Source organism: Prinia subflava, chromosome 7 (assembly GCF_021018805.1).
Source record: "Prinia subflava isolate CZ2003 ecotype Zambia chromosome 7, Cam_Psub_1.2, whole genome shotgun sequence".
Lineage (NCBI taxonomy): Eukaryota > Metazoa > Chordata > Aves > Passeriformes > Cisticolidae > Prinia > Prinia subflava.
Genome location: NC_086253.1, coordinates 7,918,332 through 7,945,905, shown reverse-complemented (window position 1 = coordinate 7,945,905; position 27,574 = coordinate 7,918,332). Strand labels below are relative to the sequence as shown.

At 43.7% G+C, this 27,574-nt stretch overlaps 1 protein-coding gene across 1 annotated transcript; it reads right to left on the bottom strand.

Annotated features, from left to right (window-relative positions):
- Positions 1-688: 688 nt before the first annotated feature.
- Positions 689-15,973, bottom strand: LOC134552493 (NELL2-interacting cell ontogeny regulator 1-like). Its single transcript, XM_063401176.1, has 4 exons — positions 15,644-15,973; positions 15,309-15,466; positions 8,587-8,675; positions 689-4,930 (listed from the first exon to the last, which is right to left on the bottom strand). The coding sequence occupies exons 2-4, from the start codon at positions 15,430-15,432 to the stop codon at positions 4,865-4,867; spliced, it is 279 nt and encodes a 92-aa protein (XP_063257246.1). The 5' UTR covers positions 15,433-15,466; positions 15,644-15,973; the 3' UTR covers positions 689-4,864.
- Between the last annotated feature and the right edge of the window lie 11,601 nt (positions 15,974-27,574).

Below are 27,574 nucleotides of genomic sequence, written 5' to 3'. Positions count from 1 at the left end.
AATCATGAGAATGATTAAGTGACTTTTTAAAAGCCTCCTGGTGTTTTTCATTCCTCCCCTCTGGAATTCAGCAAGTTAATAACTTCAACTTGTTTCCAGCCACATACACAGAAAACACAGCAAGAGCACAGAAGCTTGTCCACATTGGACCAAAGGCCCCTCTGTTGTGGGATCCTTCTTCAGCAGTCAAAAAATTATCATGAGCATATGTGGGTAAAATTAATTCCTTCCTCTGCCTATGTGGAGGTACATGTTCTGAACAGAACCCCAAGGCCAGTTCAGGACAGAAACAGAATCAGACATTGGAAAATCTCAGTGACTTTTCAGATGTTTAACAGTCCCATCTGCTTCATCCACTGCAGCCAGGAATTATTCATTCAAAATGTTTAATACAGCAAAAGTGAGGCTAAATATTTTATACATCTTATACACACACACATATATATATATATTTGCAATTGATATTAGTTTTCCACTTCTATTTAATGTTTGCTGCAAAAAACACTCTTTAAGTGAGTGTTGCCTTTTTCCTTAGATGGGAAAAGCACCTGCAAATTAATTTCCCCTTATTCTTTAAATCAGCAAGTACCAGTTTGCAAAAGATGCTTCCGTCTCTTCCATATCTTCTTTGGGAACAAGCACAGGACACAGCCTCCCTGAGACCTCCCATCTTCTGCCCAGCTTCAGCTGAGGAACACAGGGATTATTCACAACCACCTCTTCCATCTGCATTTCATTGCACAGCCTCAAAAGCAGGTTCTGGAAAGTTTGGGAATTTCACACGCCGTGCTTGATGAGAGTGTGAACAATGATGCCTTGCTTTGCAGCACTGCACACATCTCTGGGCTCCCCTTTCCAGCTCCTGCCTCCGACACTGCTGTGACACTGCTTGGTCTGCAGCACTGCCCTCAGCCAGAGTGACTGCAGCCCCTGCTTGCCACGCTCAGCACACAAATCCCTGGGAGGCTGCACCTTTGGTTTCTCTGATTTGCCAGGAACTCAGCCAGGCTGCAGAGGGCAGGTGACTTTTCCCCTCCACACTTGCTCCCCTCTTCTCTCATGCACTGAGTCCTGGCCAGGGAAGAACTGAACAGAACACTCTTTTAGGTAACGGAGTCTCTATCTGTAGGCCAAGAGGGGCAAGGGCAAATCTTCTGCCTTGTGCCAGTTCCAAAGAGAAAACATCCTTTATGCTTTTCTGCCTCACAAAAGGCTCAACAGCCTCAGAGCCTTTCAGCTTTTAAATTACCTTTGAACTAAACTTTGAACTGAGCTGGGATTCCTGTTAGCCTCCTTCAGCTCAGCAAGTGCTTTGTCTCATCAGGGTGAGATCTGTGTGCAAACCATGAGTCCCACTGCTACAGGAGGAGCTCTTGGCTCTGGGTTCCACCCTGGGGCAGGTGCAGAGGAGGGCACAGAAACCACATGGTCACTCTTAAAGGAAATACTTCCACCATTTATAATTACTTCTCTGAAAATGAGGAATGTATATCAGATGCTCAGATCACCCAGGAGTTACCTACAGATTTGTTCTGGGTAAAGAGACATAACTGGTTTCTAAATATGAGGTTTCCATCTGGAGAGGGTATTCCACAGGATTTTCAGAGTATTCCAGAGAGTCCATTCGTCAGCTAGATTGAGCTAGCTGAATTTGAAATCTGAGCTTTGATGTTACCTAATAGGATTCTACATTACAAGCAAAGTAAACTGTGTTTCCATTTCCACAATGAAATCCAGACATGTCTTCAGAGAGTTGTTCTGAGACTCAGTTCAAAACAAATGACTTGGAATATACACAGAATTACACCCAAACAAGGCACTGGCTCAGGTATGAGAGGCTCTGGAGATGTGGGGATCATTACCAGGATTTCTCTGTCACCTTGCCTGCCCAGAGACAGCACCACACTAATGTGATTATAGCATTTCTCTCCCAGGGAGGACTTGGCTGTGAATTTCACACGCTACCACCTGCATTCCACCCTGTGTACAAATGCCACATGCCCAGGGCTATCAGCAGTAGCACTGCACCAAGAGAAGACACAGCTTGGCTTCAAATGTCACAAGAACTGCTTTGGCTCTGCAGCAAAAAAAAAAAAAAAACAAAAAACAAAAAAACCAAAAAAAAAAAACCCCCCAAAAAAACCAAAAAAAAAAACCCCAGAAGTGTTGGGTGGGAGAAAAATCTTTCTGCTTTAAGCACTCCTGCAATTAAATCCTTCTGTAAAATACATAGTTTCTTCTAGTAAAGTGGAGACTCCAGGGGTTCTGAAGTTAAATTCACTTCCTGAGCAAAAATAAATTAAAACTATCTAGTTCCATTTTTATTTCATGCCATCCTTCAGTTATAAGGAACTTTATCAAAACCACCAAGTATAAAGTAAGAAGTTGTCAAAGAAGCTCACAAAATCATTTCTGTAACTTTATTTCAAATAAGAGTGAGTTGGATTTTCTACTTCAGCAAAAAATATATTAATGCATTTAGTCCAAATGCAAGGGTTTTTTTTTGTATTAAAACCAGCATTTTTTCTCTGTGTATTTTCTACCTAATTAAAGAACAGACATTAATTAATGCATAAGCACCATCAATTTGTCAAATCAGAAACACAGCACACCAAATACTATAATGCATCTTGCCCTTTTATTGTGTGGTATTATAGACAAAGAGAAGTACAGAATAATCACTCTGTTACAGCCATAAAGTTGCAGTGTCACTCTGATCCCTTTGGGAGTCAGACAACATCCACTTGTCATTCATTCCACCTTCCTATCATACCAAGCTGCATATATCAAAACTCAACTGGGAGCAACCATTTTTCTAAATGAAACATAAATAAAAAAACCCCCACCCAGTTCTTGCAACAGAACTTTGCAAGATTCTTTAGGGTATCAGCAGAATAAGCATGCACAATAGCAATACCAAACCATAGACATGCTGCCCCCTGAAAAGGGGAACTGTGCTGGAAAATTCACAGGTTCGGTGCTGGGACTCCATCCCCTGCAAAAAGCTGGCTCAAAAGCTTTGCATTACTTTGGTCCAAATATAACTGGGAGTAAAGAAGCCAAAGGCTGGTATTTTGCAAGGAAGCTGTGTTAATCCTGCTGTTTGCTTTGTATAATAAAATTTGGTCTGTGTGGGAAACATCTATTTCTCTACTGACGGGTGCCACAGTGCGGTGTGATTCTACCAGAAGGGAGCTGTTGCTGTGTCATGCTGCTTCTCTTGTACACAAAACAGGTCCCAAGGACCTATAAAGGGGTTTGCTGGAACACTACAAAGGACAAAGCAGATTTCTCATTTGAAATGCAGGTGCAAGGAAGTTTTTCTTCGCTGAGAACCACAGACTTTTCAAACAACTTTGGCAAAATATATGGCAACACACTCCTTTACTGTGTTACTGAGTGTGACTGCTCATGCAATAATAAGTTGGCAGAGGGTCAAAGTTTCCAATTTCCCTGTGTTTTATGTTGTAGACAAAATGGAGAGAAGCAGTGTGGAAACATAAAGATAGCTTCCATCCCAATTTACTGAGCAGGTTGAGAACAAAATATCAAAACCACCCGCCACTTATGGAAAGACAGACATACTGACAAGAATTAGTAAAATGACTTTGAAAACATCTTTTTTGTTGATCCTGCTCTTGTATTCTTGTTTGTATAAAAGTTTCTAGCCTGTACATAGGTATCTATGTGTATCCAGCTGATACACAAATCTCTACTTTGGGGATGATATTTTAACCCCAATGAAAAATCCATTATCAACAAGAACTTTCCACTGGGGCCATTTTCTGATCTCTTTCCCAAAATCAAGGAAAAAATGCAAACAATGAGAAAGGATTTGCTGTTCTTTTTTAAAGAGTAACAAGGCACAGTCTTGGTGTCTACTACTACTACACTGCTTAATTGTTTGGTTCTCTCTTGTCTCCTGCTGCAGCAGGAATACGAACAACATCCGCACTGTAACCCACCCTGACGGAGTGCTGAGTCCATGCAAGAACTAAAGGAACATTTTGGTAGAATTTAAGTATTTCCCAAAATACAGTTTACAAGACACTCCTGGGCAGGCAGCATTGTGTAGGCTCTCTGCCAAAGCTCTCTGTAGAGGCCAGTTTGAGTGGTTCAGTCCAGCATGTGATTTGCTTAATGAAAGACACTTCTCCAGAAGCTTTTGGCAGACGCAATCAGTTCAACTGCCAGGCAGTATTCATGTGACTACAAATGTTACTGATCACATTAGATACTTAATAAATCTCTCCAAAAAGATCACAGCTACTGTGTGGCTCTGAAGAAATTGAAATTGTGAGACAGATTACTGTGTTTGCTGTGCGCTGGACTATTGATACAATTGGGGAACAAATCCTTTCCTTGGAGTGCCAAGCAGTCAGTGGTAACTATAATTTTTATATAATGTCAACTCTGCTTGTTTGTAAATGTTTATCTATGCATCATGGCAAAGTAACTTCCTTTTCATGTTATTCTTCTATAAATACATTTTAAAATTTGACTTCACTGACTTTCACAGATCTATGGCCATTCACGTAAGCCAAGAGGTTGGCCTGAGAGTCCAAGGAGAATTTTTGGCTTGAAAAACCAAAAAAAGCAGGATGCTATCCTTGCATAAAACCCATAAGCAAGACTTTGGAACTGTTTCTTCTCTTGACATTTCAGCAGATGCAATATCACATAGAGTAAATGATAAATCACAACAAAGAAAAAAAAAAAAAAAAATCTAACTGAGATATACCTGTTTTGATAAAAGTCCTTTTCCTTATGATGGGGCACAACTTGCACTCGGTATCTTCCTGTAATTTACTGAACAGCATTTTAAAAATGAGTAAATGTCCATTGGCCAAATCCCAGGCTTATTTCAGTGTATTGCACGAAAGCAATCACACAGGCCTCTCTTTTCTGCTCTCAGGAGGAGGGTATCTGTCTGAAAAAAAAAACAACCCAAACAAAAACCATGAAATCAAAGAACTGAATATATTGCTTTAAAAGAGTATATAATTGATTAGATCTAATCCCTCTGCACAGCTGTAGCCAAGGTGCTCTGCTGAGTGAAAAATCACAGTTATTATTGCTGGTTTTCATCCAGAAAAAGTGATGAAATGAGTATATTCAGAACTGAGATGCAGGGAGAGTATTTTTATAGCTTAAATGTTTTCATTTTCACAGTTAACTTCTAGGGAGTAGGCTGTCAAAATTATTAAAGTGTCCTTTATAAGCACTGCGACAAATTCCACTTTCAACTGCACTGCTCTTAATTCCTTTGTGCTGATTGATGGCTTCCTGTTGATGATGCCTTCAGTCCTGTATAATTTAATTGCACCAGGCAGCAAGTGCTGAAGAGCCAGTTGTGCTCCCAGTTATACTGCTGTTTCTCTAGAACAACTCTGAGTTGAATCCAGCTGTCAGTCTAACCCTGTTGTCTGTAACTCATAATCTTTCAAGGCAGATCTAGGTCTGCGTGTGTGGTTCCTATTTCAATCTGAGTTAAATTACTGACAGTTGTTTTATTATCAGTACTCAAGCAAAAAACCATTCCCAATATACATAATTTAAAATTACTTGCTGTTGTATTTGGAGGTCCTTAGTGGAAAAGCATTTCCAAGCTTTTTTTCTCTGTATACAGGGGGAAAAAATAATTTTAGATCTTTAAAGTTATTCAAATATCTTTTATTTAATTGTGATCAAATAACTTAAATTTTTTGTGGATTCTTGTCACAGTTTTGGAGAAACAAAGGCTGAATCTTTTGCACAGCACCATCATTTCAGAAGCCAGTTTCTCATGAGACTCAAAATTGTTGGTGCAAGGAATTCACATCAGCAAATACAATTGTGACTGAAGAGAAACTTCTTCCTGAGCATATCTTGTGGTTTTCACCCTGTGGTCTGCGGTCCCTCAAAGAGTTTGCAGACTGGCTTTGAAGAGTTTCTTGAGGGGAGAAAAAATAACTTAGTGGGCTTAAATTCACTGTGAATGAGTTTCCTATCTGCACTGCATAAACCCATTAGAGGTTGAAACCCACTTGTTAAGAAATTATCTCAAAGCTCTGTGAAACAACAAGTTCTTCAGCCTGCTGGTGTTCCTGACACATCAGACACAGCAAGGGCTAATTAACAAAGGCAATTTCCAAAGGGCACTCCTGCGTGGGTCCTGCTCCCCTCCTGCCTTGCTTGGGCAGCAGTAGCTCTGTTCCCCAGCACTGCCCACTCTGTTATTCATTTCTTGTTCTCAGACTGCAAGCTTGTGCAGGACAGGCTGTTTCAGAGTGGCTTTCCCTCCCCTCCCCAGCCCTATATCTCCCTCAGCTCAAACTTTTGACATCCACCTTTGCATTAAAGAGAGCTCGTTCACATTCCTTGCCTGCTTTCACTTATCAGCTTAGTGCAATGGCAGGCGCTGTTAAACACTGCTCCCTGCTTGCACAATGAAATCTTGGATGAGTGAATGCTCCCATTGTTGGGAGCCCAGGAGAAATCATGGAATCATCTTAACATCAAACAGGCTTATTGGATTTCACAGTAATGCCAACAAGCTGTCACTGCTACCACAAACTCTGCCTGGGCGTCACTCAGGACTATTTACAGGCAGCAAGAGCAGCTCTGGGAGCACTCAATTGCAAACTGAAAGACTGTGAAAGAGAGGTATCAATTACAAAAATTAATTGTGGCCTTGATGGCTTTGGCTTAGAAAGTCCCCAATATGCAGGAGCAATCCTGCACGGGGCTTGCCAGTGCAGCAACAATTTCCAAGACTCAAGAGTTATTCAATGAAGTTATTTGTGGGTCAAATTTAAGAAATTGTAGCTGGTCAGCATGAGCCAAGCATCAGCAGTGGAGTAAGGATATGGAAGCTCTACCTTTCAGAGTATAGAAGGCCACAGAGTGCCATTTGTAGGGCCTTGGCTGCTGTATTTCACTTTAATATCTCTGCATCACTCAATAATTTGTGTTTAGCCAACACATCTCTGATAGAAAACTCTTTGGAGTATCAGTCCAAAGGCTGGGAAAGGTATACCTTAATACAGCCTTTATTTGCTAGTAGTATTAAGCTCAGCTGTCTAAGGGTGGGTGATCTTACAAACCACTGGGTCTGTTTGGTTTTGTGATGCACTGTTCCCATGCACCTTGCTCTGTAACACTGGGAGCTGTCTCAGTCAGTACCTTGGCATGTCAGGCCTGTCCAGGTCCTCAGAAAAACAGAAATTCATCTTGTGGCACCCTGGGACCAGCTTCTCCCTTTATATTCTGCCTCACCTCTTCCAAGACAGAGCTGCTCTCTGGTGGGCTGCATCCTCAGTTCACTCTCCAGATAGAGCAGACATCACAGACACATCTGAATATCTCTGTGGGTGGGATTAAGGAATTGGGCAGCCTCCCTTGCACTCAAAAAGATCTTTAACTTCCCACATAAAGCCTGTTGACAGTATAAGAACCAGCACAGCTGCAATTGCACCTGGTCTTGATATGTCATGTGTAGGTACAAAACATTTCAGCAGACCCTAATCCAAACAGGTGCAACTCTGCTATGCACCAGAAGAGCCCAGCACAGCTGCTGGAGGTAAAACCCTTCTACTGACACTTTACCACTTAAGAGTTATTTATTATTACTCCAGTGCATGGGAAACTTTTGGAATGTAACCCATGCTCAGAACTTTATCCTAATCAGTTTGCTATTGATAGCTCAAGAAAGCTGAAGTCACTCCAACTTTATTGTATAGGGCCTGACACGGCTGCCCAAGGTCACAAGAAACCAAAGGCAAAGCTACATAATTGCCTTATGATTTGAGACACATAAGTGATTTATGTCCCTTTGGTTGGCTTTGCTGGGAATGACAATTTGAGCTGAGTGTGACTGTAGAGGAGCAAGGAGCCATTCCCACCTGCCAGGAGCCATGGCCCTGCTCAAAGGGAGGAGAGAAAGGACAAGACATCCATGGAGAGGGGTTATCAGAGGAGAGAGACCTCCTGCCTCTTGCAAACTCCACACAGCAGCAGAACCACTGGGGTAAATCCCACCCTAGCCAGTTTGCAGATATTTGCAAACTCACACGTGTATTAATTACTAAAATCAGGGCATTTAACACACCCTCGTTTTGTTCACTGAGACCTGTGGCATGCAGAGTGGCAGAATCCCCTGTGTGCTGTGACAAAAGCATGAAAAATGCGCTTCTCCCTTTCTCACAAAGTATCAATCCATGAGCAAAGGGTGAGTGTGTGCTTCCCTTTCCCCTGCCTGCCACCTTCTCCCTCTCCTGCTCATTTCTGCTCTGAAGTCAGCTCACAGCTTGAAAGCAGTGTTTGTGAGGCAGAGAGTAAATCATGTCTTGTTTTCCTCTCCTTCGTACATCTTCCTTCCTCTCCGTTTGTGCAGGGACTGTCTGAGGTAATTCCTTAAGCTGTTACGCAAGGAGTCACACCAGATGATCATTAATGAACCTCTGCAGACTGCGAAAAATAATCCGTGCTGGGGATAAACCTATTTGCTGGGATGGCAGTGAGTCAGCAGAGATGTCACGAATGCCGTACCCAGCCAGGCAAACCCGGGGCGGGGAGGTGAGGGCGGAGGGAGGCAGGAACACGTACCCGAGTGTCCAGGCTGTAAGCCGTCCTCTTGAGGTCCTGCAACGCCCTCTGCATGAACTCGAACGCGTGGCAGTCAACGCAGGGACGGCCTGCCAGAGAGGAGAACACAGCACTGGCACCGCAGGAAAGCTGGGGTTTGGTACCGCAGGAAATTTGGGGTTTGGACTGCAGGAAATTTGGGGTTTGGCACCGCAGGAAATTTGGCGTTTGGCACCGCAGGAAATTTGGCGTTTAGCTCTGCAGAGCAGGAATACTCACAGAGCTAACCAGGAGAAACTCCATTTTACCAGGCACCCACACCTGCATGTGTGCAAAATTAGGGCTGTCGGTATCTTTCTTTGTGCAAATGTGAGAGGATCATCAAAAACCACAAATACTCTGCTGTGTGTGCTTTTCAGACTTGACTGTGCCTGCTGCTTCAGCCCCCAGCCTCTCCCCTTAAAACTGAAATCCTCACCCCTTCTCAGACATGGGTTACTTCTCACCAGATACACTGAAAATAGCAGTTTGCAGTGGTTCAGGAACCAGACAGGCAGGTCTGTTTTTACAGGAGCTCTTACAGATCAGCTTGGCAAGGGACAGTGCCAGATCTGTATTTGCTTCCTTTCACCTGCTGCTGTATTTTTTCTCTGCCAGGAATGCAAAGCATCCCACTGGCTCTGCAGCTGCTGCCAGTGTGTGTGCACAGAGGGGCAGGGCAGGGAAAAGGCAGAGAGTGGAGGGTGAGGGGACTTGACAACAATTAAAATGGCTCACTTCTGAACCTGGGCATTTCTGTTCTGCCAGGATTCACCCTGCACTGATCTCTGACTGTTTGAAGTCAATGATGTGTGAGTTTTCAGAACAAGAAATTGCAGACACTGGAGGAGATACAGGGGGAATGGAGAAAGACAACATTTCACACTGATCACAGAGCCCCCATGTTGGGGGGAATGCCAAAATCCTTGACATGCAGCCACCTGTGGTGCTCTACCAAAGCAAAGACGGTGCAAAGCTGCTGCTGAGATGGCTGGGGAGGTGTCTGGAGCCAGGGACCTGCTGAGCAGCACTGCAGCACCCATCTGTGCCTGGCACCCTGCTGCCAGCACTGCCTTCTGAGTTGTCCTGAAGGAAGGGAGAGTGCTTGTCACTCCTCAGCAAGCCTCTTGGGGGTTTTGATCTATTCAGGAGGAGTTTCTCTCCCACCTGTCCTTCTCCATCTCCCCTCCATGCTAGTGACATCTCAGAGATACCTGGGGATCAAGCTAGGGGCTTAATTCCCAACCTGTGAGAAGTTGTGCAAGGTCCCCACCTCTATCAGAACAGCATCGCTCACAAAGACTCTGCCTCTCCAGGCACAGGAGTAGTGACAGGATGGTTTCAAGCACACTTTAAAGACACTCAACCTCCTCCTGCTTTCAGTATTTCAGTAATTTAATTGTTTCCACTTCAGATCACGAAACAGAGCCCTTAGAAAGAACCTGCATGCTCAGACTGCTGTCAGCAAATCCATCATTTGCTCGTGTCATGCCCTGCTCCCTCCCCTCGCTCTGGTCTGCTCAGAAAAACCCTGCCCTGGCTCCCCCTCGGGGAGGTGCTGCATGCCCTGGAGTGCCCACAAGCACCAAAGCATTCTCAAAATCAGAACCTGAAGAAGGAAAAAAAAAAGAGAACATTCAGGTGATAAATTAATGTCTCCTGCTTCTGCAGTGGGGAGAAAGCACTTTTGAGAAAAGCCATGAATTCCATAATCTGTCACTGCTTGTCATGCAGGAAGTCTTCCCAGGCCTTTGTGAAAGCTGTGATGGGGTGGCTGTGTGGGATCATTCACTGGTATTTATGACAGCCAGGTGCTCCTGTGTGGACAGGGAGGTGCTAGTGTAATGGCACAACCTTGCCAAGTGGTTATTTCAGTTCTGCCAGCCCTGGGAAAGCAGCTGCCCTGGTATCAAAGCATCTTCTGCAGGAGAGGGGTGGTGGCACAGAGGACACCTGCCTGTGCAGCTCTAGGTGTCCTGAATCAGCACCTGCAAAGCTCCCAACACAGCACTGCCCTCCAGAGTGCACATGCAGCCAGTTTCACCCCATAACAGCATATTCACTCTTTCTGTCACTGCTTGGGCTGTGCTCCGTGGTGGAGGGTCCCTCTCCAGGCACTGCTGTCTCTGGGTTAGGTCAGCATCCCTGCCTGCCTGTAGCCAATGGCAGATACTCGAGGAAGATATAAGAATAAATGTCTAGAAATGTTCTTCTAGCCTACCAGGAGGCTGGAGGATATCCTGCATCTGGCTGGTGTTTCTAAATCTGATAAGCCCTCCATGAATTTTTCTCACATTAATTTGCACTGTTGCTTCCTGAATCCATGTAAACTTTTGTGATCTGCAACATCCTGTGGCAATGAGTTCCACAGCTCAGCTATTCACTGAGTGAACAAAATACCATTCCTGTCTGCTCTGAAGTTGACATCTGCTGCTTTCATTTCCTGCCTCTAATTTTTGGCAGTGGAAGAGATGGTTATTAAATAATCACCAACTTTGTCCCACTTCTGACTTTGATGTTCTCCATCACTCTCTGCCTTGATCTTTCCAGAAAGAGGAGTTGAGCTGCTAAGCTGGCCTATCTAGGTGGATTTGATCTCTTTTCATGTCCACAATATTTTCAGCAAGGTGCCCATGGACATTTCCCCAGCAGAAATGTCTAAGCATCTGTTTTGCCAAACAAATCTAAATATGTGCTGTTGCCAAAAGGAGCAATCCCACTGTGCTTTCTGTCCTTGGCTATGGCATCTCCCACTTCCACTTGCTCACAGCAGGAGCTACTATGCAGCTCCTCCATCAGCTGGATCACTGACCATCTCCCCAGAGCAGATCCTGAATGCCCAAGTTCTGGGGCCAGGACAAGAAATAGTGCAAGGAGAGGAGGCCAGGTTAGGGAGAGGAGAAGGGCAGAGGCAGCACAGGTTTACATCAGCTCAAAGCAGTCACAAAACCAACTCTTAAGTCACATCATAGCAAAGCGTAGCAGAGTGCTATTAATTCCTTGCTGACATCTGGAAACAGACTATCATTCATAGGGAGACTTAACATCCTAGCAGGTCTGTGGATTAACATAATGAGAATTATCAAGAGTCAGCTGTAACTCTTTAAATGGGTCCTGTCAGCACAAAGACTGTATGTGTCTTTGTATGCTTTGGGAGAAGTAGGGGAAAAAAAAAATGTTTCTTGGCTTCTTCTTGGTGAAGAACTGGAACTGAAAGCACTGTGTAAATCTAATTTACTTTCCTTTGCATATACTTGGTGTTTATTCTTTGTATTTCATGCACTTTGGCTAATGAAAACAGACTGACCAACTTCTGGTTTTCAGATTCTATATTTTAGCTTTCACAGTGGGCAATGAGAGGCTGGGGAAATAACTTATTTTTTTATAGTGGATTGCAGAGCACGTTAAAGAAAACAATCTGAGAGTATTAGTAGCATCACTTCAAACTTGAACAGTCTTTTGCACGTGCTAAGTGCTATGAATAAAGAACACAATAATTGCTAATTAGAATTATAAATTATAGATTATAATTTATATATAAATTATAAAAAGCTGTGACTGGCAGAGAGCAGGGATGGTGCCCTGAGCCAGGTCTCAGCGCCACACACAGGACAGGATCCCTCTGCAGTGCTAAAGGGATCTATGACTCACTCTCATGCTCCTCTCCTGTGACTCCTGCACCTCCCACACTTGCACAGAGCATTGCTGCCCCTGTCCTGCTCATGGTGCTGCAGGAGGGACACATTCCTCCCACAGGTGGCAGAGGGACACTGTGTGGTCCATGTGGGAACGTTCCTGCTAAGGACGTGCTGCCAGTGCCGTGTCACACACCCAGGAACAGAGAAAAGCATCGAGGACCTCACTGCTCTGCCCTGCAGAAGGACACAAAACATGGTCCATGTCCATCCTGTATCCCTGTTAAGAAGGTGCACTAGAGACCCCTTTCCCCTCTGGGGCATCCAGGGCCCCAGAATCAGCAGTTTGCCTGGGCTGACAGTAAGGATTAAGTGCCAGCAATAGGGAAAGTGTGTGCTCATGCTGCAGGGGCAGTGCCCCCTAAATGGGCAGTGCCCACGGGGATCAGCTCCCTGATGAGACAGAGCCAGTGGAGCATCAGGAAGGAAAAGATCCAGGAGTGTCTGTACTGGAGCACATCGAAGTGAGTGCCAGACATGGTGTCCAGTCTCCCACAATTTGCATCTCTTGAGGAATGCTGAAAATCTGGGAGCATTCCAAGCCTCGAGAGCGTGGGATAGCTCCACTCTGGAACAGCCAGCTCTGTCTGCCTGATAGGCAGCTGCTCCTCTCATGGACACAAGTGTGCCAGGGTCCATCCTAGCAGGTCACTGGTACAGCCATGTCCCCATGCCAGGGGCATCCCTGGGCACTGTTATAGATGAGACCTTCATGGCCAGCCCTGGGTGCCTTGGAAGAGCATGTGAACAGGGCAAGTCTGGAGGGATGCATTCCCAAAGATCCTCCCAGGTCTCAGGAATATGCTAAGGCAGCTCCTGAGCCAGAAGAAATGCCACTGTATCTAACAGCCCTTTCTAGGATTTTTTCCCTTGAATTTAACCTATTGGTTCTGCAAACATTTAGCATCCACAATGTCCTAAGGGAAGAATTTCATGGGTTAACCATCAGGAAGAGCCCTAACAGGCAAAGGAAAGTGTCCAGAGCACTTGGCAGCTACACAGCACTCTCCCAACAAGTGGCTGACAAGGAGCATCAGGAGTTCCTCGTGGATTTAAAACTCTGTCCTGCAGCAGCCCAAAACAATTCACAATTCAGGATCAGCTGACAGCCTTGCTCCTGGTCTCAGAAACAGCATTATGCTTTTGTAGCCATGCTCACAGCCCCTGCTCCTTGGGATGGGGCAGTGTGTCTCTGCAGGAACACTGCCACAGAAACACTCTGACCTGCCCTTCATTCCACGCTCTTACATTCAGGAGTAAGACAAGGTAAGGAATCTTCCTCAAAGGCTGTTCAAGGCACTCCACAGCCTGGCTAGGGGGTGGTAATGAGATGGTAAAAGAACTCCTTGATACTTTAAGAGGATGGGACAGACATTTTTGTGGGCCTTTTGGGATAGGTCAAGGGGTAAAGGTTTTGAAATAAAAGAGGGTCAATTTAAATTAGTTAAGGAAGAAGTTTTTAACTGTGAGAGCGGTGATGCACTGGCACAGGTTGTCCAGAGAGGTGATAGATGCCTCATCCCAGGAAATGTTCAAGGTCAGGTTGAACTCAACTCTGAGCAACCTGATGAAGTTGGAGATGTCCCTGCCCATGGCAGGGGGTGGGACTAGATGAGCTCTAAAGGGCCCTTCCCACCTCTCTATGGTTTTATAATTCTGTAAGACTTGGGTCAGAAATCCTGACCAAGAGTTTTGTTCTACAGTTCAATTGGGAGTTTTCACTACACAAGTAGAACAAGAAACCACTGTACACATTTTCCCAAATGTGTTGACTTGCCTCTGCTGACACTGGCATACAAAGGGTATAAACAACTTATTTTCCAAGCCTGATTTTCTCTTTGAGGAGATAAAATGGACTACTCATCATAAAACTTATTAGAATTAACAAATTCCTAGGAAACAGATACACAAGATAGCAGTGAGGTCTGGTTTAGAACAGCCCTAAAAAATTGGTTTAAAACTTAGGCCTAATTAAAAAAAAAGAGAGAATGGAAAAAGAAATTCAACATCTAAGTTCCATTAGTTCCATCTAATGGAATTAATTGATAATAAAATGCAGTGACAAAATCAGACTTTGCATTAAATATTTTGATAGTCATATAAAAAATAGCTGTGATACAAAGTAAGCTAAGAACTAGAGATTTGTTTATAAGCAATTATCTTTCTTTGGTTTTGGGATTTGATTGGGATTTTTTTGTTTGGTTTTTTTTCTTTCTAGAGGACATTTTATGTTTCTAATGAGTGGTTACTTCCCACTTGCTGTCACCAAAATACCCTGAGCACATTGACTCCATTCCCTATTAACTTTGAACTATCACCTCATTTTGGAGCTGAGAAAGTTTGGATACTTAATCAAAATGACAGAGGAAGCTCACATAGAGCTGTGATCTAAATTCAAAAGCTCCCAGCTCTGTGGTGTGCTCAAGCCAGTCTGTCAATATCTATTTATTTTTTAGTTTCACAGGATTTCAGAAATTTATATTTGCTTTAGAAATGCACTGTTTGGGAAAACATCCCCTGTGTTGATTTGTAGTAGGTACAAGAAAGATGAACTTGACCTATTTTTCCAACCAAATACTAAAATAAGCAAGATGCAATGCCCCAGCAGAAATACACACAAATTTTCTTCTAACAATACTCATGCTAGTAAGGACATCACATGTTTTATGGTGAATCTGTGCATATCAATTAAAACTATCTAGCGAAACGAAACTCTCAAGAAGCAGAGCTAAAAGACCTACAAACAAAGAGCTTGAGTACAAGTTCAGATGAAAATTAAGAGTATGCAGTTAGCATTTTTTTCCTAAATAACCACTAATCCTTTGCCTGCTTGCTGTTGCTATGACTGTTGTTGTCATGTGCTTTGCTGGCATGGCACAAACTCATCATCGCTCCCTTGTTAATCGGGCAGCACAAAGTTCCCGTGGAGCTGGGTGGGCTCCAAAGGCCGTGTGGCTGCTGGGGTGCAGTGGAGGAGGGCAGGCAGGACAGGGTGCAGCAGGTACCTACTTTCTGCAGGAATGACATTCCCGGGGTCCTGGGCAGCGCCCACGAGCCCGGCGCTGAGCAGGCTGAGCGCCGAGAGGAGCAGGATCCCCACGCGCATCTCGCTCCACAAGGACGGCAGCGCCATCGCTCTCGTCAATAATTCAGGCTGTCTTCCCTGCCTGGAATGAGGAGAAGCAGTGGAAAATCAGCAGTTTGCTCCCTGCACGCTCCTCACAAAGAAGGGGATGAGACATGACGAGCACAGAGCCCCTGCACACACAAACCCACTCGCACACCCCACTGCGGTGACACGCCGTGGGCTCCAGGTGCACCCCAAGGACCAGCTTGCCCAGTACCTGATCCGTCTCCTCTCCTGTGTGCCAGAGCCTTGGAGCAGCTGAAGTGAGCAGGGAAGGCTCCAGCAGCCACTCGGAGCATGCGCCCCTTCTGCATCCCCCCTTCTCTGATTAGGGTCATTGCCATGGAGATTTGCTATAGCAACACTGAAAAATTGGAGCTGCCAAGTGGAGAAGAAGATTTAAAGGGACCACAGTGTGATGGATGGTCACTGCTGCCACCCTCCTCTGCTCCCAAGGGCTGTGCCCTCTCCTTGGCAGACACTGGCTGCTGCCACCCACATAAGAGAGTCTTGGACAATTTTTGTGTTTGTTGCTGTGATTCCCCAAGGGACTGAAATACACAGCTCCCATCCCTTGCTTTAGCTGTAATTCACTCAAAGTGAGATTTCATTCTGTCAGGTATCAAATGAGAGGAAATCTCAGAAGTTTGCTTGGATAAATGAAGCTGCAGGCCTGCTGGCCTGTACTTTGTGGAAGAATCCATTATGGTCTTTGTTTAACTACACTGAAAATGAGGCCTTGTGGATAACAGCACCCCTGGCACATGTGGACCAACCACAAAAACAGATCCTGCACAGCTTCACATTAGGGTAACCATGATAAGAGTCTAGCCAAAACCTATGCACTGCAAAAGTTTAAGGATGCTCTCTTCAAGTTCAGCTTTTGATCTGGGATTGGCCCATCTGCTGATAGGTTGTGTCCTGACAAAGTTAAAGCAGGAAGCTTCCTGGACAGGGAATCTGTGTAAGCACCTGGCTGAAGCCAAGTATTTAGACAGGGGTGGTGATACCTTTTGGAAAAGAGAAAAATGCTCTAACGCCTACCTGCATGCCCCAAGCCACGATTGAAGGTTCATTTTGCAACATAACTGTTCAATTCATTATTGTTCTCTCACAAAAGGACACTCCATCTCCTGTCACCAAGGAGAGGCTCCAGCTTTCCTGGTCTATACAGAATAACCACCCTGCCAGGCTGTGGAGGTATCAGTCTTCCCAGATATACACATAGTTTATCCCTGGCTTTTTTCAGCCCTAGAGATTCTCAGCAGCACTGCACTGTGCTTCTATTTCACTTGTTCCTGTGGCTTCTTCAGAATTACCTCTTACAGCCCTCCTTTCAATGCTTGTGCTTTTGGATCAGGTTAGTTTAAAAATCCTCTCACAGCACTTGCTGGCAAAGTGGACGTGCCTCTCTTGCAAGAGAGGATTTTGCAGGAGGCAGCCCAGAGTTTTGGAAGCAATTCCTACAAGAATGACACACTGCCAAATGTTTAGCCCTCAGTGCAACTGAAACTCAAATTCCCTTGTGTGGAAGGTCCAGCTGAAGATCTTAGCCACTGGGATCTTCATGAGGTGAGTCTGGGCACACATATGCACCAAAATGTCTCCACTGGCTTTATGAGAAGCTGAGACTCCTAATCCAAGCTTTGGTGGTGGATGCCTGAAGTGATGTTGTGTGAGATGGACCAGTTTTCCATTGTTGGTCTCATCACAGGCCTGTTAAAGGAGCAGCTCCTTAAGAGCCAGGGTATAAAAAACATTATATAGCTTGACTGTACACTCATCTAGAGCTGGTCACACAGTCTAGCCCTGATCTTCAGTTTTAAATAACATCAGATGGAAATTCTGGCACAAAATCCAAAATCCTCACACTTCCATTCACCCTGGCACACGAGTTTCTTACCCATACCCTCATATGGTACTTTTCATACATGAGTTTCAGGAAAGAGGCAGGAAGGGATTACCTTTATTGCACAATTACAGGTGCAATAACGTTTGATAAGGTAAAAAGCACTGATTGTTCAAATATTTTTTCAAGGTGTCAATGTAGTTTTTTCTAAAGTTCTAACTATTGTGATATCTGCAGTAGGGCATTCTGTATCCACCACCTAAAGGGCTACAAGGTGTTATTTCAATGCCACTTATACTACTAAGCTTAAAATAATATCCTTTTTGTTTTTGTTGTTTTTCAGTGCCAACATAAAACAATCAGACACCACACAGAGTCTGGACAGTTTTTGTGTCAAGTGCCAGGGTCTTCAAGAAACATGAAAAAAGTTTCCAACTCCTCCTGCTAACAGAACCATGTGGTCCAAGACACGGTTCTCAATTCAGAGAACAGGGGCCAGTCTGCATGGAAAAGTTCCAGAAATCTGTGCTATTTTCCCACCTCCAACAAAGCTGAAGAGGAGAGACACACAAAAACATTTGCATGACTTGCTTAGCTATTACATTCACTATTGGCTATCACCATAGCTAAGGGATACCAGTACTAAATTAACTTTGGAAGATGAGAAAATGCCAAGAGATTTGCAGAAGTCCATTTAGTGTCTGAAGAATATCTTAGTGAATCCCAGAGGGCTGTCAGAAATATTTTTACTTAATTTTCTTTTTCTACAGAGAATACACACCTAATAATTGTTTGCTAAAAGAGAAAAAGAGTTTCCTCCAAAGCAACCAGAATGATCAGGCATTTAAAGGGAAGATGATTAGTGAGGATGGACATCTGGTAGCTTCCTTGGAAAATTTCTTGTTGATTCCCAGGTGTTACAGGTATTGAAAGTTACATCTTTGAAGTGGGGGAAGAAAATTTATATATCCAGTTAAAATGGCTTACATTAAAGGCCTGAGTTGAATATGTGTGCTTAAAAGGAAGATGTAGGTAAAGGTTCTGGTTTCAGAACCAACCCCATTGTTGCAGTCATGGGCACACTTGGCAAACAGGGCAGTTAATCCCAGCCTAATATGAAGTGCTACATCATTGCCTACTCACATCAGGCCTTTGTTGGATTCAAACAGAGGAAAAAACCACAGGCACAGAAGAATCTGTGTCTGCTCACTATTACCTGAACAACAGAATGGCAGGAGAATAACCCCAGGCATAACCTGAGAGAGGCCAAGATACAAAACCAGACACAACCAGTATGAAACATGAAGAACAGCAAGAAAGTATCCTTTAAACACAAGGGGAGTAAAATAAGGAAGATAAAACTCAGAGAAGAGTTTATTCTCTGTTCAGCAGAAGGGGAAAGTTAATCCAGTTCACACCTTGAAAAGTGATACAGAACTAAGCACCTCTTTTATCTGCCAATGAAAATAAGGCAAGCTAGTGAGCAGAAGGCTCACACAACTAATACCAGTGAACATACTTTAGGTAAAAACATTTAGCAGAAATTTTCTTTGGTTACTGATGCTTGTAGGATTGTGATAGGTCACTTTTCTATGTTTTGATCTGCCTGGAGCTCTCTTTTTACTCAGGGCTGTCACTACCACAGGAGACTGAAAGAAAAACCTAGAACAGCCACCATTGGCTGTTACTGCTGAGAGCTCAGGGAAGATGTGGCTAATGCCAGTCTTGGAAAAGAGTAAGTGCAGTGACTGTGTTTAAAATGAGGAAGAGGACTGGAAATCACACAAGCCAATTTACCACCCTACCCTGAGAATGTTTTTGAAGCAATAATCCCACCAACATTTTGTAAGGGTTTGAAAAACAAGAACTGGAATTGCAAATAAGAGCTATTAGTCAAGAATCAAGTCAAACTAGTTTGGTATCCTTCTGTGACAGGGTAACAGGCCTTGCAGATAAGGAAAGCCAAATTTAATCCATTTCAGGGAAGTCTCTACTGCTGTGTCACACAGCATTGTCAGAAGCAATCCAAGGAAACCTCTCCGAGGCCAGCAAAACTGGCTGGGTCCCTGCTGAGAGTTAGCAGTGGGAAGATGTGTCACATTAGGACTGCAAAGATTCAGTTCAGGAGTTATTCAGCATTTCATTAGACAACTAGAAAATGAATAGGCAAAGTGGTTATTTAAGATGCAAAATCAGCCTGGAGGTTATAAGCAATGCTGGGGCAGAGGACTGGAATTCTAAATCAGGCAGACAAGCTAGAAAAAGGGTCCAAAAACCAAGTGAAATTTTATAAAAATGAGAACAAGGTGCTACACTTCATCAGGATTAATCAACAGCTCATATTTGGAATGGGGAGCAGCCCATTGAGTGGCATTTCTATGTTGAAGCTGGGGAGTCACAAGCTGAAATTGGTTTATAATATTCTGTCATTCCCCCCCAACAATACAACTATACTGGGACATACAAAAAAGCAGTGCAAGAGCTTAGGCTGCCTTCAGCACAGGGCCTGAGCTGCAGTGCTGTGTCTGGTTTGGTCACTGCAATACTGGGAGCTATCAGAGACACCACCAGCAGCAAAAACAACAACAGGTTTAAATGGCATCCAGGAGGCACAACCAAAGCCCCTGAAAAACTTCTTAATAATGAGGATGGCACTAGGATGAATTCTGCAGAAGACAGGGGAATATTTAAGCCTGCAGGTATAAATTAGACATCACTTTGGAATGGCATTGGGATAGTGGCCCTGCATAAAGACAGGGGAAGAACAGAGCAATTTCTTATTGATACCTTTCTCTTCCTGTCTCTCCTAATTCTGTGATTAAGAATAATTTTGTTCCCCAGGCAGTCACTCCAGCTCTCTGTGTTGTGATTCCAGCACAAACAAAGATACCCCTAGGAGAAATTAATTGCCCTTGTGCAGCATCTGAAATTCAGGCTAATTATTTCTCCTCCCTCTGTTATCAGGGCAAAGGAAATGTTTTTTTCTGGTTTAAACAAGTATGATGTCATAACATTCCCCTTCTGGGATGGGTCACTGATAAGGCAATTCAGAGACATTTGGCTGTAGGGTGGTTGGCAGGGCTCACGGTTTCTTAATCTGCCTTTAAACAGTAAACCACAACCTTGCCAATGAATTGAGAGGTGAGAGGCTGGTGCACTATTTGACATTTTAGCCCACAAACAGAATAAATTGTATTGTCTTTTTTTCTGACAGCTGTCTCAGGCCTGAGAAGGACTGCAAATAAAATCACTTTATACTCACCTTGGCCCTCATGCTATGAGATAATGATTCACCTTTGCCTGATGGCTCAGGATTTTCTTTAAACACTAAATCAGAGGTTTGGTGAGGGGAAAAAATCTCCCTCGTGAAATGACCAATTTGTTCTTGGTGTCATTGCTTGACAAGTTCCCTATCTTGGAGCTTCCTGGAAAACCCTTCAAGAGTCTGACCACAAGCTGAACCCTGCTCAGACTGCAAGGCTTCGGGACACTGAAGCTGTCCCAACAAATTCCACATGACACTGCAAAACAGGGATGTGGCTGCAGACAGGGAGTTTGATAGAAATTTAGCACTAAGATCCTTTAGTGTAGGAACAAGTCAGCTCCAAGAGGCCTCTTTCACCACAGTGTAAGATGTGGGAAAGCACCCAGGCTTGATCAGTTCTCCAAAAATCAACTGCAGCCAAGTGTGAGAAGCATCTTTAAACACTTCCAAAAGCTCAGAATGCTTTCAGCTACGCAGGAGGGACTGTGTCAAGCTGTTGTGAAATGAAGGTCAGTTCAGACTTTTGGTTCCAAGAAAAAGAACCCCTGGCAAAGCACCAGTTTTCCTAGTTTATTTATGAGGTTTGCACTGGACTCCTGGAAATCCAGCAGGCATCACTGTGCTGGACATAAGGTCAATTTACAGCCCAGACAAGGGTTGGGTGCTGTTTGTGTGCCCTGAATGCCACTGAGGATGAAGCTGAGCTATTTGCCTTGCTGCTGCCAAACTTACCCCTGTCTAGGAAGACATAGACATGTCATTATTTACTTGTTTGACTTATGTGTGAAAATCCTTTCTTGAATTTATGTGTCTAGGAAGAAACTGTTGGCAGACATTTTAAGTACTAGGATTTGGGCAGGTTATTCTGTGGCTACCAAAACCAGAGTGACTAAAGACACAGGCAGTTCCCTGCACTGTCTGTGCTTACAGAAAGGCCAGGTGGGGAGATCTCATTCTAGTTTGGGAAAGCTATTGACTTCCAGGACATGGTTCAACCTTCCATGAGTAAAATTGTGTATAAAACAAATGTGCAACATACCAGCTGTCAAAAGGCATTTGAACATTGTTCAGGTCCTGCTTCAGTGCAAGCCCGAATTGTGCCTTAGTTAAATTTAGCGCTGTTGGTGAAACCAGACACGGGTCACAGGCTGGATGCTGTGTCACAGTGTATTTATAGCCCAGGACCAGTGCAAGAGCTGCTTGGGCAGGAAGCCTCGGGTAACAAATGTAGTGCATGGATGAAGTTCTGCTCTTTAACCTAGGGGAAAAAAAATAGCACACAATGCCCAGAAGTTTAAGAGACAATTTTAGCACTGCAAGTGGCCTCCATGAAAGCCTGGACTTTGAGCACACACAAACATTGGCAACTCTGGGCTTTGTCCTGAAGTTTGTGTCTCTCCCCAGACCCCATATTAAACTGAAAAGTTGCCAGGTGAAACTGCATGGTCATCTTTATAGGTTGCAGTCAAAAGATTAAAGATACAACCTCACTAAATCTGTGGACTTTAAAGGCTGTTGTGATTTATGCAAAGGAAGATGCTAAGTTTCATCTAGTTCAGTGCAGAAGCCACAGAAAACAACAGATTTTGTCAGCATGGGTTGCCTAAATTAACTTAACAAAAGTTAGTGCAGATTTAGTATTAAAAGATATTTTCTGTTAGCAGATCTATCCATTAATTTGGACAAGATGAAACTCCCTTATAAAGAAAAGCTCCTACGCTTTCTATTTTGTAGAAAAATCCCATAGATGAATATCCTTATACACATCAAAATGTCATGTTATAAACACTTTTAGCACTTAAAGCTAAAAAGAAGCTGTGTTTTTCTCTTTCTCTAACAATTCACACAGGTCCCTAACTGTATGAAAATCCCCGTGATGGGACTCCTTAATTTTTCTCTTTGTGTTGCCTACTTTTTCTGCCTGTGTTGTTGTTGCATAGCCAAATATTTTATGGACTTCAGGAATAAAATAATTGGGTAAAAATGAAGTTTTAAAAGAAAAGCATCAATTCTTAGAAAACATCTAACAATTAGATGTAGGTTTGGGCTGAGGCTACCATTCTGTTTGCCTCAGCATGAACATGAAGTGCAGTTATAAATGCATACACAGAGAATATTCAGATCCCTCCACATCTAAACAAGAAATTGAACATTTTTCTCCCTTGAAATCTGCATCCTGCTAACTCTGTGGAAGGCTCTAACTTGCATCACCAGTCAGCAGTGAAAGAAAAGTGAAGACATGAAGAATAATGGGAGGGTTGCCAGTCCTGCCCCATTTTCAGACTCTTTGAACAAAAAGAGCAATCTATAGTTTTGTCACTTAAAGTACCAGAAAAGTGTTGTGTCACTTACTTTGATTTCAGACAGCAAAAGGTGCTCAAGGCTAATGAAGGCAAGCTGATGTGTTAGCAGGTTTTCAAAAAGTTCATGGTTCAGAGCAGGAATCAAATGATGACAGCCCTGACTGTGAGGAAGGAAAAGTGTAGGCAGATCCATGTAAAAATAGAATATCTGCGGATATTTGCATTTCTTTTCTCATGGCATCCATGCCTGGAACTCTTCTTCTTATGCTTTAAGTCACTTTTTAAACTTCAGGTGTTTGGAGGTCTTGAAAATATAATCTCTGCCACTTTCCAACTCCACAAATTCACAGCTGGAGCAGCAAGATGGAGCTAAGGAAGGTTAAGGAATATCTACGTGGAGATTAAACTGCAAACTCATATAAATTAACAGTGTGCTTGAAACTGGAGCAACAGGCCAAAATATTTTACATTGTGATTTTTATTTAATTAGTTGAAAATACCTAAAAGTGTGATGGCCACCTGACAGTACAATTGACATGACAATTTCTCTGTCCCAGACACTTTCATTGCAGTCACAGAGCAAGAGGCACCACATAATGCAGAACAGGGAATAAAACAGGATAAGGTGGAAGGATGCATGAGTGTTCTGATGACCCCACTGTGTTTGTAACAACAGTTTGGATTTAACAGGAACCTTTGGATTTTGAGGAGAAAAAATGCACATCTTGAAGGAGGCACAGCAGCAGATTTCCAACACCTGGAACACACAGTAGGTCAAGAGCCTCAACTTCATGTTTGCTCTGACCTTGCCTCCAGCAGGTTTTGTTCAGTACATCCCACTGCAAAGGGACAGCAAAGAGCCATTCTCTGGTCACTTATGGTTTCATAAACTTCTGGCATCCTCTTCAGCCATCTCTTGACCAGACTGAAGGTTCCCAGTCTGTACATTGCTTCTGTTTATCCCAGCTCCTTTGTCAGCACTTTATATGGTTCTGCTGCGTTCTTGTTCTCTATGGAAATGGTCTTGAGTCTTGTCACTCTGTCATACTAAACCTGGTTTTACATATTCAAATTCTTCAAAAGTTTATTTTCACTTGCCCAGAACAGATATTCTAGTTGCTGGGTGCAACTCCCACTCCTCCCTGCCAATCTTTTTTCAGAACTGGTGGTATACTAGCTGCTCTCCTGTCATTTGGACTGTTTTGAACAATAGGTAATACAGAACAGTAATTGAATGAAAAGGGAATAGATAAGGTAGACTTTACAAGAGCATGCAAAAATCTCCACTAGGAAAATCCTGCTTGTATTGGGGCTTCTGCAGACTGAAAGGAATCTTAAATTTTTCAGATTCTGAGGAAGAGAATGAACAAGTTATTCCCCTTTCCCCATCTATGCCCCTCCTGGCTGCTTTCTCTTGGTTCACCAGCCCAATTCTGTCCCATATTTCACTTCCCCAGTTCCAGCAAAGTGAATCCTAAAGCAGAGGTGCAGCAAAATGACTGAAGGAATTCCAAATGGTCAGATTTTCTTTTGTTCAAGCCAGTGTCTGTGCAATCACCAAGAGAAAAAAATTAATGATGGAAGTGGAATGGAGAGGAGAGAGAAGACAGGTTCAGAGGAAAGCAGGGGAACAAAGCCAAGCTAGAACAAGATGGGGACAAGCCAAGTGCAGCAAAAGCCAAGGAGCTCTGAGAAGGAGTTGTACTGCAGCCAGGACCAGCTGCAGCCCTCCAAAGGAGGCTTTGCTCCCAGAAATCCTGCGAGTGCTGTGCTGTGGATAAGGACTGCTGCCCCTTGCCACTCTCTTGGAGGGGAGCTGCAGGTCAGGCTTGCACTGACTGACTTTGCCAAGGACCCAAAATGAGCAGTGCCAGGGCTCCCATGCTGTCTGAATGGACTCACACACAGCACAGCTGCTCCTTGAGGGAATTTGGAAAAATAACATCAGAATCCTCTCTCCCATTCACACTGGGCTTCTGTGCTGGCCTGTGTCCTGGTCAAACACACAGAGGGGCATGCTGTGCTTGTCTCACTGTACAGGGATTGGTTTTCCCAGCTCTGGACAGGTTTGGGAAGCCACTCAGGCTCCCCATGGTGTTCCCTGCTGTTACCATACCTACAGCTGCAGTGGCAGGGCAGGAGTTGTTTTTCCTCTCTCATCCACCTCCAGCAAAGTCATACCAAATTATTTACAGAAGCAAGGCCACAGGCAGGAACTTTCTTCCAAATTCAGCTGAAGAGATTTTTACCTTCAGATGTCCCATCCACTTCCCAAGCCAGGCCTCAATGTTGGAATCATTTGAGACAGCTCTAAATCACATCAGACAAACTCCAAGCACCTACTCACAGTGCTCAGCCTACTTCAGACTTGTGAGTGGACACAGTATCTTACAATAAAGGGAGAGAGGTGAGGGTGGAACAATCTCAGCCTTCAGGTACTAAGGTCTTTCTTCATGCCCGACACAAAAGGAGCAGTTTTCAAAGGCAACAACAAGGGAAAACCAAAATGTTTGGAGTTTGGTCCTGTGACCTAATCATTGTGTTTCACTTGAAGCAAAATAAGGCACAGTCTCACAAAGAAACTTCTTGGCATGCCACAGAGATGTCCTTCGGTGTGATACTGAGCAGTTGCTGGTGGCAGCATTTGGTACAGCTGGAACTGGCCTGGCTGCCTAGACCTCCCCTGATTCTCCTTTTTACTCTATCCCCTTGACCTGCTAAAATAAAGCTACCCAGAAATTCACTAGGTTAAGAATGGGGTGTCCAGGGAAGGAGGGGAAGAAACCAAACATTTTAATTAAAGAAAATAACACTCTTCTTCTGCAAGATACCAGAAGGCTCAGCACTGAGATATAAACTGTTTTGGTCCAAAAACAGCAGACGTGTAACTCCTCATGACACACACCCCATGACAGCTGACAGAAATACAACATGCCTGAAGGTGGTCAGAGCACAGACAACAAACAGAAAAGACTTCATCATCTTTAATACACAGCCTACAGAGACCACAATGTCATGTCTCAATGTAACTGGGTAAGTTGCCACAGACATATGTTCATATTAGAGACAAAAAACAGCTGTACATGTCTCTAGGGCACTGTTCTCCAAAATTATCTTGGGGGGTTACACTTGGCGAATTCTGATTTAAAAATCAAAGCAGGTACATTTTCTACCCCCACCCTAATATCAAGTAAGAGATTTACTGAATTGAGCCCTTACTGGCAATCCAGCAGATGGGAACAGAGGGTACTTTTTAAAAAAAGATACAGAACAGACAAATACATCAGACACAGGCTCCCAATCCCATCAGTACATTGGGGCATACATGCGTGCAACGTGAACTCCATAAAGCTGTATTTTATACAGCTGCATTTTAAAAACTGCTGGACCGGTGACTCTCCTCAGATGTCTCCAGGATTCAGTTCAGTAGATTGGCAGCTACACAGTCACACAGATTTCTCTTTTCCACCTGAAGAAGCAGAGTTTCTGTCTATAAGAGGGAGGAACAACATCATCAAAAAACAAGTGTCAGCATTGTAAAACTAATTAGCTCCCAAAGAAGATGATTTATTTTTATTCTGCAATATGGAACTAGTGGTATGAAGTGAATTTTGGGGTAAAAATCAGAATTATTGCTTACTGCTCTGCAAAATGATTTCACTTTTGTGTGATTAATTGGCATACTGACATAGTACTACTTCCTGTGACATGGAGAAAGTTTTTTTTTTTTTTTCTTAAAATCTTATTTCAACAGCACAAACTGCAGCATAAGCTCAGAAGTACACTAGAGGATTAATCCCTCTCCCAAATCATGCCAGAAATTTTATTTTACTTAAAAACAGACTCAGAATTTAAATTTAGACTATTACAGCCTGAACCCACTCTCAGTGAAGAAATTCAATTCTTTAACTTCTCCTGTTTCACTAATATAAAAATTCAGTAGTTACTGACTACTAGTATGCTTTGGAGCCTAAGTCAGACAAGAGGTGCTGACCTGGCATGGAGCCACCACAATTCAAACACACGATGGGATTCTGGCCTTTCTAAGGAAAGTTTTCACCAAACTGGTGAAAGCAGAGGTCTCTGGGTTGAACAGAGGTTCATCAGTATCAGGAGATCTCTGTTGCCCACACATCCCAGTTTCTGAAGCAATGAGGGTGGATTGGGAACTTCTGAGAGCTGGAGCTGGGCACCATCAGAAAGGCTTGCATCCTCTTGATGCCTTGAGTTTTAGCTTTTGTGTTTTTCAGATTCTGTGCTGCCTAGGGGTGTATTTCTGGGCCTCCTATTAAGTGTCAGTAAGCTCTCTTCACAGAGCAGGTAGACAGAACAAATCCTTTCCCAGATGGAGACCAAGGACAACATGTACAACTTTTCAGGCCCAAAAGCATAAACAGTGGTGGACTGAAGGGAGAAAACAAGAAGGATAGGACTTCATAATCTGAAAATGTAATTGGACAATTAACCCCAATATGCAAATGGACCAAAACATATAAAATCGTGAGGCCTCATGACCGGTTGTCCATTTTGTGACCATTTTGGGTCCACCCTGGGTGCAGCCCTGGCCAGGCTCTTGCACTGCCCAAGGTGTGTCCTTTAATGCCTTTTAATAAATATCTGCTTTATTCTCTTAGCTCTGCCTCCAGGTCAGCCTTTCCAAGGCATCACTCTCAGCCTACCTGTGTGAGAAAGGATTGAGGGGACAGTGGGCTATGCAAGGAAATTCGGGAC